The following is a 12,838-nucleotide window of genomic DNA, read 5'->3' on the forward strand; positions in this document are numbered from 1 at the left end:
GGGTTGGAGGAGGTATCGGTCGGTGCTTGGTCGGGCTGGGGGGGGCGAGTGATCGGTCAGTGGTGGTGAGATGATGTATTCTCTTCCCTTGTTATTTCCTTTATCATTATTATCATTGGTGGTAGCAGTAGTGATCTGTGTTATACCTTAGTTACTAAACTGTTCTTATCTCAACCTGTGGGAGTTGCATTCTTTTTGATTTTCCTCTCCGTCCCTCCGAGAGCAGGGGGAGGGCAAGAAAAGGGGGGGAAGTGAGCGAACGAATTACCTGACTGGGTTTAAACCACGACAGTTACTTTTTGGCGCCCAACGTGGGGCGCCAAAAAGAACTGTCGTGGTTTAAACCCAGTCAGGTAGCTTGTTCACTCACTCCCAGTGAGTGGTTTCGAGGTCCGTGTCCGTCTCCCCCCCCTGCTTCCCCGCACCGGGGCTCTCCCCTTCCCCGCACTCGAGATTTCTCTCTGAAGGGGTAAGTGTCATTGCTCAGAGTTGTAGGTAGTCTGTGTGGAAACAGAGCTGTACGGATACATGAGTATATGAGTATAATCCCTTAGATCAGTATATTGCTTACTTCCGTGTGCTCTGTTTGCAGACAGTACTTAAATTTTTGGCCTTCTGTTTTGATTTAGTTTCTTTTAAACAGTGGTTTTATTTGCATATCATAATTGTTAAGACCTCTATGACAATTCATGATTGAAGTTTTGACAAAAGATTTTTGCCGAGTATGTTGAAGCTCTCAGGAAGTACTTTGCTTTATAAGGCTGCTGCGTGGACAACGTTGATGGTGCAAGGCTAGTGACCCAGTTGAATTTCTTTGACATTTCCAGGTGAATTTTAACTTCTGACTGTAGAGAGCTTTCAAGTAGGATATGAGCATAGAAAAGTCAAAGGAGACAGCAAGGAAAGGATAGTCATGTACATCTTTTTAAGGATGAGGTAAATTGTATTGTGCAGAAGTCCTTTTCCTTCTGTTGATTGTAGAAGGAACTTAGACTAGATGTCTAACACCTTGCAGAGATTATAGAATCCTAGAATAGCTTCAGTTGGAAGGGACTTTAATTATCAAGTTCCAGTCCCTCTGCCATGGGCAGGGACAACTTCTACTAGACCAGGTTGCTTAAAACTGCGTCCAGCCTGGCTTTGAACACTTCCTGATAAATCCTTTGAACACTACCTGATAAAGTCTGCAGAGAAGGGACTGACTATGGAAACTCACAATAAATACTTTCTCAGCAAAGTGGCTTTTGTTTTGCACAAAATACACTGGTATTGGTTCAGTCCCAATTCAGTTCCAGTGTTTTATATTGGAAATCCTGTATGGTAGGAATTAAAGAATTGACGCCAGTCCAGTACTTTTCCTGATGTATTTATCTTATACTGTTCTCTTGCTGTTCACTTTCCTGTCTGTGAAAGGACCTGGGATTGTACTTGCCAGGGAAAGCTGTCCAAAAGGACATACCAGAGCACTAGGCTTGGCCCAGCGGTCATGGCAGTGGGTGTATTATCATCCAAGAGATAGCAGTGAAAAACAGCTGGAGCAATAACCTCCTCCCCTCTCAGCCAGAACACAGAGTGTATATTCCCTGCCTTTTTGATTAATTATTTGCTGTCTCCAGTGTGTTTCTTGGGAATGAGGGGTGAGGTGCAGAGGACAGTTGTCCCCAGATAAATAGCATTAAATTTAGAGCAAGACTAACACAGCTACCATTAGGTAGCTCTGCTGGCATAAGCAGCATTCTTTGCTCTGTGGAACATGTGCATTTTGATTCTGTAATGAGTTTATACCATCTGAGATTAAAACTATGAATGTGTAAGTATTACTGGAGAGTTGCAAGAAAGTATTTATTGCAAAAAAGCTTTTAAATTAATTGCCATTTAATTATACTCCATTGTTGTAACTCTAACATGATGCTCTTGCATTAATCTGTAGAAATCAATAGATAAAGTAGGTCATCAATAGGAAGAACTTTTAGAGATTTGTCATAGAATATTTTTTTCTAATTTGTACTGTTTTTAAATTGTATGCTTATTCTTGCATCATTGTTCTGACTTATTTGAGTCTATTCAGTTTTAATAGGATTTCAGGATTGATGAAACCTAAGAAATTGATTTCATGTATATAGTCTTTGTGTTGAATTTCATGCCATTTTGTATAATTTATTTTAAATAATGCTTCCAAATTTTAAAAATACTTCGTTATGCCTTTCAGCCATTATCTGGATTAGAGATTGACAGCTGTACAACCTCTGTCATTCCAAACAGATGAAAACCATGTATTAGTATAGCCTTCATTTATAATAATTAGCATTAGCCTTCATTTAAGCCTGAAGTTATGGTAATCAGGGTATGAGTAAAATATGTATTAGCTGGTAGCGCTAATAATTTAAAATATGTTGAATGCTGAAAATCACTTTGGATCTATTTATTTCTCTCTTCTCTGCAGCCTGCTGTAGAATACAGAAGTCTTCTGGATAGACTTCACACACTGGAGCAGGACCATGTGAAGAGGCTCCTTCTGGTAAAGCAGGAGGAATATTTTGCAAAGGCTTATAGAGAGCTGGCTGTTTGCCAGAGAAAGGAGCTCCATAATATCTTTTTTACACAGATAACAAATGCTACTTTCAAGGGAGAACTGAAGTTGGAAGCAGCTAAAACGTTAGTGGAAGGTTACTCTAAAATACAGGTAATAGGATAATTCCATTCCTAACCTAATGACAGAATACAAACACACAGTAATTTTTGAGAAGTGTTTCAGAAAATATATTTCAGGGTGAATTTTATCACTTTTATAGCTGATTTTTTTTAGGAAGAATATTAAAATGTATAATGCAATTATTATACACATCTAGAAATCTATATAACTGTACATTGATGCATGTGAACAACATTTTTCTAAACCAGTGAGTTATACATGTTTGCCACAACAGTATGTGCTTGGTGCTGACTTCTGTTTTCATGGGTAATATTTCCTAAGCATGTGGGCCACTGTCAGAGGTGGAGCACTTGTGCAAAAGACACTTGAGCAGCCAGCAGAAGACAGAGCAAGTAAAAGAAGTTTTCACAGTGTTTCAGCTGCTCAGGCATAGGTCACCTAAGTGTCAGACTTTTTCTTGGCTAGCTGATGCTGGAAGAATACCTGCTGTAGAGCATTGTGTGCGTACCGCTGGTATCTGCCAGACTCATCTGTATGTATCTAAACCTTTGCTGTTCCCATCTGTTGGAAGGAGGAAATTTCTAAGCCAGCCTGTGTTCAGCAGGCTTGGCTTTTGCTGCTCTTATACTAGACACACGTGAAAAGCTTTTTCTTGGCTTTGAAGTCAGTTTAAACACCTTTGAAAATGTTACCCTTTATTTAGTCATAAAATGCATTGTAAAGAAAAAAAGGAATTTAAAAAAAAGAGGCATGGTGCCACTTACTGCTGTTACTGAACACATGCTCTCTTCACGTCTCAGTTGAAGACTGTTTAGCCTGTGGATAACTTTAAGCAGGAGCAGTTCTACTAACACTGGTAGGGCTGCATGTGTATTTAATTGTGGGTACCTGATCAAATGACCTGTTAAATCAGGGCTCTTGGGAGGTGCACTGACTATTCAAGAGAGTACACAGTACTGAGGTATTCAGGCCAGAAGCTCAGCACATTATTATTTATTTTGTTTTGTTAAAATCACTGTAGTAATTTGACGTGTTCATTAGAGACAAGCTGATATAAGTTTATTGCTTTTCGCTTCTAAGAGCTTTTTAACTTTACCCTGTTAACGAATAAATCTGGTCTGTTACCCACAGGTATTGGCTGAAATTTACATCTAATTGAATACATTTGTTCACAATCTTTCCTGTAGGGAGACATTGAAGAGCTAATGGATTTTTTGCAAGCTAGCAAGAAATATCATCTGAATAGAAGATTTGCTTACAGAGAGTATCTCATAAGTAAGATACAGTTAAGGGATTCTCAAGCCTCTGCTCTTATAAATGCAGCAGCAGCCCAGATACCAAGTCTCATTAATAAGATGGAAAGGTAAATATCTCAATTGTTTTCTTGGCAGCCATTTGGCTATATTATGTCACGGGCAATAAAATACTCTTCAAAAGTCTTTTTGTTTGTGTTACCTAGCAGGAAAGGTGCATAAAACTGTTATCCTTTAAGTTAATTCTAAGAAAATATTTTGTAACTGATGACTTAGTTAATATCCCAGCAGACATTAAGGTGAAAGGTGAGGCTTTCTTGTTGGTGTCTACTTCATACAACACAGAGATGAATTGCTGGGAACCATGTAATTCTAAATTCAGCAGGAGGCAGACTCGTGTGAGATTCTCAGTATCTTTGTACATCCATTATTCATGTAAACGGTCCACAGTCATTTTAGATGTCCTACCAGAGAACACTGCAACATGTACTAGTTAAGAGCAGTTGTCTGGTTTGTTTACATATGAGTATATGAATTTAAAGAGTAAAGAACAATTCTGGTTCACTTACGATTGAATATGTTTGAGGAACTGGATATGTGGTCTCAAACTGGACAGCATGAATATTTTCTAAAGTAAGTTGGCTACACTTACGAATAGCATAACTGGGGAGGATCTTGAGTAGCAAAAACTGCACATGGCAGTGTGGATTACTGAGAGAGATCTCTTGCTGCTGCCCAGTGAACTGTGGTGTATCTTAAGTCTGGCATAAGGAGAGATTACTGAGAAGCATGCCAGTGCAGTAAAATACATTAGTGGGCAGGAAAACAATTTATCACTGCTGCTGTTAATCCTGTGTATGCAGCTTTATTTGTATATTTTAGATGTTTATATTGGTGTCAGTCACTAACAACATATGGAACATGCAGTAAGAGGACATGTGTAAATATCAGTCTTTACATTGTGTTTCTTTTCTCATAGTGTTGACTTACTTGAAAGGAATTTAATATTAGGGAGCAGGAAGACTGTTAAAAGCTACCAAAGACTGCATCTGTTAATACAATAAAGTCATTTAACTGGGTTTTTTCTAACTTTTCCTTGCTGATCTTTTTGCTTGTCCAGTGTGCTGCCTCTTTGGAATCACACCCTAAGATTAGCCTCAAGATTCATTGATCAGAGAGAGGTTCTTCCAGTATGCTTGCTCTGCTCTGCCTGTTTTGCTGACATCGGCAGCTGTATGGGTCAAAGACAAAAATAAGTCTTGTCATAGGAAATGTAATTGAGACACGTCTTTCACATAGAGTTCTGTTTCACCAGTTCATGCCTCTCTTTGGAATCGATGAAGAGAAATGGTCCGAGACATTTTCTCAAACGTTACAGTTATGTGAAAAGCCTTCATTAGAAACTGTCACGTGTATGACCACTGGATCCATGGATTAAATCATTGCAGTGAACACCAAGAATTTCTTAAGCTGGAAAAGCAGGTTTCACTTATTGTTTGGTACTTGCTATTGCACCTAACAGTCACAAAACAGATCAACTACAAAACAGAGAGGAAACATGTAGTATTAGTAATGCAAGACTTCATAGATCCCATCAAAAAAAATATACTAAGGCCCCCCTGCCCCCAAATCGTGCTATCCAAAAACTTTCAAAACCACCAATGTCATTACCAAAATGAAAAAATAATTCTTCCCTATTAAACTTCTCAGAGTATGCAATGGTCGTAATACTCTGCGGACAAAGGAAATGTGCCCATACTTGGAGACAGCATTTGGAGAGAAGTGATCTTATCTGGCTTTCTGGGACTAGAATTAGTTATTTTCATGTAACTTCTCACACCTGTTGTTGCAGGAATTCCTTTCAGGCAAATATTTGCCATAATGTTATGTTATTACTCATTCTTTAGATGTTGAGACTATAAAACTCCAAAATGTAGTATTTCAGATTATTTTCTAGGTTTTTGGTTTGTTTGTTTGTTTGTTTTTTCTACAGGTATACTGAAATATCCAAGTATAAACCCCAAGAAAGGCTTGCATTTCAGTTTCTAATTATAAAAGATTGAGAGAATATTTACAAATAAGAGCATTAAAATTTGGGCAGTAACAGCATAATATCCTCTTACTTTAGCATTGAATCCGCTTGTCTAAATATAGATACTGGTCTGTCTTAATCTGTTGCATCCAGCTTTAATAGTGTGCTTTAAACTCACTGTTATAAATGGGATTTTGAAATGCAGAACTGTGTGTATGGAGAAGAGACACTAAGAAGAGATGTAGATTACATATACCACAGATAAATAGTTTCAGGGATACATAAACCAGCAGATAAATGATGAGGGGAGAGGTCTTTTAAAAATGGAACTTAATAGGATATTTAAGATTTATCAGAGAGCAAGGCAATTTCAGGTTAAGAAGATTCTGTGTGGTCAGAAATAAGTGTTATAAAAAGTAAAATAAACCCAAACCAATTCTAGGGAGAGTTTTTAAATGAAATAGAGCAGCCAGAATTTTCAAGCTGGGCTTTTAAATATAGTATTTAAATAAAATGACCCATTAGTCAGGACTGCTTGTGGGTATTCAGTGTCTTTTAAAAATCAAGTTTGTAGACTGCAGTGCCAAAAAGCAGGAAAGCAAGTTTTAAAATGTAATCCGTAATGATAGATTTCAGGGATGTCTACCTAGGTTCTTCATGGGCAATACCTGGGGCAGGATTCATCCTGGGTTGTTCCGGCAATCAAGAGAGGTTGAAATGCTCAATGTTTTTGAACTACAGCAGCTGTAACTGTTGCATTATTCTTTTGCCAGTACCTGCTTGTTCACAGGAACTTTCCTTCCTTCTTTGGTGCCTTAAAAACTGAATCTAGTTCTTGTGACTCACTAGGTACAAACAGCTCAAACTCCTGTGTAAATGTCTCCAAACATTTTAGTTTTTATAAGACCTCAAGAATATCTTGTGTATTGTATTTTTAAAGTGGTCAGTCGACTTCCTTAAAAGGTCAAAGCAAAATGTCTCATATTGGGCTTGTTCTTCTGGATAATCTCCCTTTATATGGACCTTGCTATAAGCAAAGAAGTTTTCTGAACAGTGTCCTGCTGCACTTTTCAGGAAGCTGGTGTTGGGAAAGTTAATTCCTCCAGCAGTAATGCATCAGTATAAAGTTACCTAATAAACTTTGAATTCATTTTCTGCTCATAGTGCTTGCTGTGTAGGGCATTTGTTGCTCTGAAGTATTTGCATGAATTCTGATCTAGCAAGATACCAGTTCAGCAGGTGAAATTCTGAAGTAGCTGAAGTGGAGTAGCATGGGCACTCCTACAGGTTCTCTCTCTACAGTTTCTGTATAGTATTGTGATTGAACCTCCACATATATCCAGTTTGGTACAGCTTTTCTGCTTCACATCTATTTCCCTTTTGCTTTAGTGATACTCCCATGCCTTCTCTTACCTTTCACAAAACAATTTTCCTTTGCTGGGGTCCACCATCCCTTACATAGTTCTCTTGTGGCATCAGCTACAAACTACTACTGCTTTTAGTGCCATCACTCCATATTTTCTCCTAAATTTGTTAGCATCTGTTTTGTATAGTGAAGTGAAGGTCTGCCTCTGATTGACCTACAGCTGCTGTTGGGCACTCACTTCATCTCTGTGCCTTCCTTGGTGCTCACTGCATTTGGGAGCATCTCCCTGTAAATATCCCTGTCATTGCTGCAGTATTCTCCTTGATTAAAATTCTCCTTGTTCAAAGACATTAAACATTTGCCTACACATCTCCTCAATGGTTAGATGTCTGGTATGCTGAGACCAAGCAGTTTATCATACAGTCCATACTGTCTCGTTATCTGTCTCCTTTTATTTTGTGTTTCAGTTCAGAGTCCTTTGGGAACAGGATGTCTTTTACTTGTAATACTGCAATTGTTTTTATACTGTGTTTATATGAAACCAAAAATTAAGATCTTTTGCCAGGATTGATCCTTCTAGTAATTTCCGTAATACTGATTAATACAAGTTGCCACATAAACTCACATAGACTTCTGTGGTGGAAGGCATTTTGCCCATTATTTTTGTTATCTGGGATTCCAAATAAATAGGTAGCTGGGTTTTACAATACTGTGTCGCCTACAGTTTGAGCTGTGGACATACTGGATCTCTAAATAAATCAACAGCCTGAAACTGAAGTAATGTAGATTCCTGTTTTTCCTAAAAATAGGTAGGTATATATCATTTCCCAGTCATTCTGTGTTGCATGGTTTTTCTTAAAACTCTCATTTGCTAGGTAGTTCCAGCACATCTATGTTTTTCTATGAAGACCCTTTTCACTACTTTGGATAGGGATTTTAATTTGATTAGGCAAGACTAGGTTTATTTCCTCAGTACAAGACAGGATGAAGGTGTTAAAAAGATCTTGGTTATTACTTGACTCACTTTGTCACTGCAATAAATCTTCATTTTATTCATTGTTTTGCCTTGGGTTTGATCAAAAAGGGGGGCAAGACTTAGCAAATGTGAACTGGAATCTTGGTGCTGTTGGGTTTTTTTTTGACATAACACTGAAATTTAGTATTGACTGCTTCAAGGAAACAATTACTTTGCCGAAAGGTCCAGGAATGATGCCTGTTGCATTGCTTTCAAGGTATGGAGAGGTACTTTAATCCTCTTTGCAGAAGATTAAAGAAATATGATAGCTAAGCAGCAGAAAAGCTCTGCAAAGGGAAGCCACCTCTGTCGATACAACTGTGTGATACAGCAGACCTGAGTTTCTGTCTAGTGCATTCCTTATGTAGGGGATGACGCTTTGTGGCTCATCAGATACTTGTGGATACTTAAGCAGTAGGTGGAGAGATGTGAATTCATCTGAATCCAGGCGCTGTGTGTAATGTTCGTATCTTCTGAAAAAAAGGGGATTTAAAAAAATAAACCAGAAGTTGTTTGGATAACATTCAAAGTTTAGGTCCAGAACTGATGCTTTCTTCTCAGAGTTCCATGTTGACAATTTTCAGCCCCACATTTTAGAAGTCCAATGTGCTCAATTTTATAAATTAGAACTCACAAATGTCCAACAGTCTGGTCTGAATTAAGATGTCTGAGGAATTTATGGTGTAAGTAGCAGGTAATTCTTGAAATTCAATTTGAGTTTGTGGAGATTGAAACTTTTGTAACCTAATCTTGCTTACTCTTTGAAATTAAATACTGTAGCAACTGGAGGTAGACCAGAGATTATTTTATTTCACTATTATTTTGAAATCTTTATAATTATGATGATGATGTATTAATAGGAAATCTGAATATAAATCTTTTGATGGATATGATTGCTTTGATATCTTTAAAATAATTTTTAATTGTTTTTCCCTGATTAGATTACATCCTTTAAAGAAAAATTGTTCCTAATGAGGAGAAGGAGTTATAAAAAACATCTGGAATTGCATTCCAGGGGCATTAAATGAAAAATGTAAATATTATGAATAATAGATAAGGTTTAAAATGTCTCATTTGAATATTGCTTATATTACTGACTGGTAATGATTTTGCATTTGCCTTCCCTTCCTTCCTTTTCCCTGTTCCTTCTTCATACACTTTCATTCTACCTTCAAAAACTGTCTCAAACCTACGCTAATCATTGAGATTATCTTTCTATTATCCACTTGCTTCTTTGATTCCCCCCAGGTATCACTGCTGAAAGAACAAGGATCATTCTGTGTAGCTACTGTGTTGAACCTTATTATGGTACTAATTGCCTCAAATATCCTTTTCCTCTTAAGAATTTGGGATAACAGGCTTCAAACACTGTTATTACAGGGCAGGTCATCTACCTGAATGTCATTTGGGGATGCTGCTGGACCGAGCTGAGGCTGAAATTAATTCTGTTAAACAGAAATTCGATCATGATTTAAAACAAGAAAAGCAAAAGCTTCGCCAGAAACTCGTTACAAGGCGAAGGCGGGAAGTTCTGCAAAAGGTAATTTCAGTATATTTATTTTGACAGGACTTGCCATGAATTAAAAATGGAATGAATTGCAAAATAAAGTGTAATTCTTATAACAGGGGTCAGCGCTGCCAGGAGCATGGATGAAAATAAGTGTCCATTGGTTTTAGCTCTGTACCACCATATGCTGTTGTAATCATGTAGTAATTAATGGCTGTTCTTTTAGAAAAATATACAAGAAAGTAATAGAACTGGAGAAACTTGTGAAGCCCCTGTACTTAGTCTAACCTGTCCAGGGGGGTTGTGACAAGCCTCTGGCATGTGCAGACAGGCAAAAGCCAGATGAGGTTCTGGAGCTGGTGAGAGAGATGACACAGATCTGTGACAGTAGTAATTTTCTGTGGTTTTCCTGGTTATGTGTGTCTTAAATGTCTTCTACAGCACAGTTAAAATTCAGCTACAAAACTATTTAAAATATGTTGTACCTGTGGTTGCTTGTGTAGGACTCATGTCACCTCACCTCAGATATCTAGAAATCAAGGCTAACTCCAAGAGCTCCAAACCACCTCTTAATGGCAGAGGTCTTGCAAATGATCTGAGATAAATGAAAGGGAGTTTGCTATCCAAAAGTCCCTATATTTCTCTGCCTAAAAGGTGAAGAAAAATTTTTCTTGGATTAGGTGATACTTCTTTAGATGACCAAAGTTAGGTGAGACTGATTTTATCTTTTGCAGGGTATGTGTTTCAGTGTTTTCTGCTCTTTAACGGTTACCAGTGCAAAGACAGCAGGTATAAAGATGGGCACTTCATTTGTTATATTTTTACTGAGTATAGGTAGCTTTGGTTTAGCTTTCCAATTAATATTTGGGTTTTTTCCCTGCTCCTTCTTTTTCTTCCTTGGTATTTGATGCAGATTCACTTCTGGAATGCTGCCAGATTGTTGCAGTTCAGCCAGTTTGAATTATATCAGATAAATATAGATCCATGTATTTATTTAGGTGTCAGCCCTTTTATTGAGCAGCCATCCAGATTATCACAGGTCTGTGTTAGCCTTTCTGTCTAGCAGTCTGACATCACAGGCCTGCTAGATGCACGCAAAGCCATCATGTTGAGCGCTGGGTAAGTCTCTGAACACTGAAAAGTAGTTTCAAGAACACTGAAAGACCAAAGTACAAGATTTTGCGTTGCTATGAATACATGCTTAAAGAGGTAGAAATTGAGATGTTCCTTCTCTTAACCTTGTTCTTCCTTTTTGCAAATGAATTAGCAGAAAGAGCATCGGAAGGAGCAGCTGTCCCTTGGAGAGACCTTCAAAACTACTAAGGAGGTCACTCACTACCTGGGCCACTGGAAAAATCTTTTGAGTGATCACACCATTGAATTTGAAGAGCTTACTGAAAAACTTGACAATGAGGCCAGTGAAGAGCTGAAAGAGCTTGTGTTTGGTTTAACAGAGAAAGCCATTGAAGAGCTTAAACGTGTTCAGTGTGGAGTATTTGTGCAAGAACTGGTAAAGCTCAGTGTGCCAAAGGTGTTCCTGCTAGAAGCTGTAGAGGAGCATAAAAAAGAGATGGCTGATAAACATGAGCAGCTTGAAAGGGAAGAGCATGAAAAGAGCACAGCCACTGAAGAGCTGCTTCAGCTCACCAGGCAGAAGCTAAGCCAAGAGCTAGAAACAAGCATTTTGGAACAAAAAAAAATAAGGAGCTGGGAACAATCAGTATTCATGCAAGTATCTCTCTGCATCTTTTCTTAGTTATTATTTCAAACAGAGATGAACTAGGACTTTTCAGATGTGTCCAGGTATGATTCCTAGTGGTCAGTTCTGTCGGGCACTTGAGAATTGATTTGTTTGCAAGCGCTCAGCCCCTGTGGCACTTGTGGGTGAGCCCTGCAATGGAAATCCTGGGAAACAGCTGTTCTAAAACCAAAATCATGGAATGGTATTTTTGTACTCATGTTCACTCTGTGATGGGTTTCACTTGCACATCTTTCATTATTATTCTTAGTCTGTTCTCAAAGGTCCAGCACTTTGGAAATGTCATTTAGTATGTCAGGCCTACTTAGCCCCATGTCCAGTTTTGATATATTCCTTGCAGACACAAGTCAAGCCTTACTCATCAGGTTCATTTTGAGCTCTGCCACAGTATTTCCACATATTCCATAAATACACAGTGCAGCAGTCTCACCTTTCCAGCTCATGGGCACCATGCATCAGACTTGGCCAGTCTGGCCTGCTGCTAAAGTGCCCTTGGCACTGAACCCCAAGTCAGAGAGGCATCATGACACAGGCCGTGTTGTAGAGAGATTTGTTGGCCCCAGCTGTACTTTATGGCTGTTGCTACCTGCTCTGATATGACCCCAGGGATTTGGGAAGATGGGCAGTGACTTTGCCACCCTTGGGAGACCTTGTGCAGAGAGAGACGATGGCTGCAGCCAAGAGTCATCGTCCATGGTGCCTCTCAGACTGGGTAGCAAGGCCCTGAGAGATTGACACTGCTCAGCAGCATTTCTCCTTAGTTTTAGAATATATTTATGACTAGTTGTTTTGTTGCCTGAATATTTACAGTACTACAGTTCCTATACAGTGGCTGTTTAAACAGGCATTGCTTGAGACATAGGAACATGAAAAAATAGTCTGCTGGCAAAATTGCAGCTTTGGGGGAAGCAACTGGAACAGGGAAAACTGTATTAGCCTGTCTGCCCTTAATACAATGCAAACTGAGCATGAGAGATTGAACCAGGGTTAGAGGGGAGAGAAGCATTAGCAGAAGTTTCTCCTTCATACCTTTTCTTTAAAGCAGAGCAGATCTGCATGGGCAGTTTTGTCCAGACAACATCTTTATGTTTGCCTGCTACAAAATTTAAAACCTTATAATGGAAAGATAAAAAGAAATCTTGCCCATTACATTTGCTTTGCTAAAGAAGAAAAATCCATTTGTGTTTTCTCCTGGTTCTAATTTGAAGCACTTTATGTTTTGTTCAGCATTTAAAATACTTTTCTGTAAGCCA

At 38.5% G+C, this 12,838-nt stretch overlaps 1 protein-coding gene across 8 annotated transcripts in view; it reads left to right on the top strand.

Moving 5' to 3' along the window:
- Nucleotides 1-12,838, top strand: part of EVC2 (EvC ciliary complex subunit 2) — a 72,922-nt gene that overhangs the window by 35,582 nt on the left and 24,502 nt on the right. For 5 of the 8 annotated variants that reach the window (XR_009968037.1, XM_062636320.1, XM_062636324.1 and 2 more), the window contains 4 exons: nucleotides 2,444-2,683; nucleotides 3,841-4,016; nucleotides 9,700-9,859; nucleotides 11,094-11,558. Coding sequence is in view for 7 of the 8 variants with exons in the window: in XM_062636320.1 (XP_062492304.1) it covers nucleotides 2,444-2,683; nucleotides 3,841-4,016; nucleotides 9,700-9,859; nucleotides 11,094-11,558 (1,041 nt within the window). In the remaining variant the exon portion in view is untranslated. The remainder of the gene's footprint in view (nucleotides 1-2,443; nucleotides 2,684-3,840; nucleotides 4,017-9,699; nucleotides 9,860-11,093; nucleotides 11,559-12,838) is intronic. The other 3 variants (XM_062636322.1, XM_062636321.1, XM_062636326.1) reach the window with 3 other exon arrangements.

This window comes from Pezoporus occidentalis, unplaced genomic scaffold (assembly GCF_034315485.1).
Source record: "Pezoporus occidentalis ecotype Australia unplaced genomic scaffold, CSIRO_AGI_Poc_V1 ctg48, whole genome shotgun sequence".
NCBI lineage: Eukaryota > Metazoa > Chordata > Aves > Psittaciformes > Psittacidae > Pezoporus > Pezoporus occidentalis.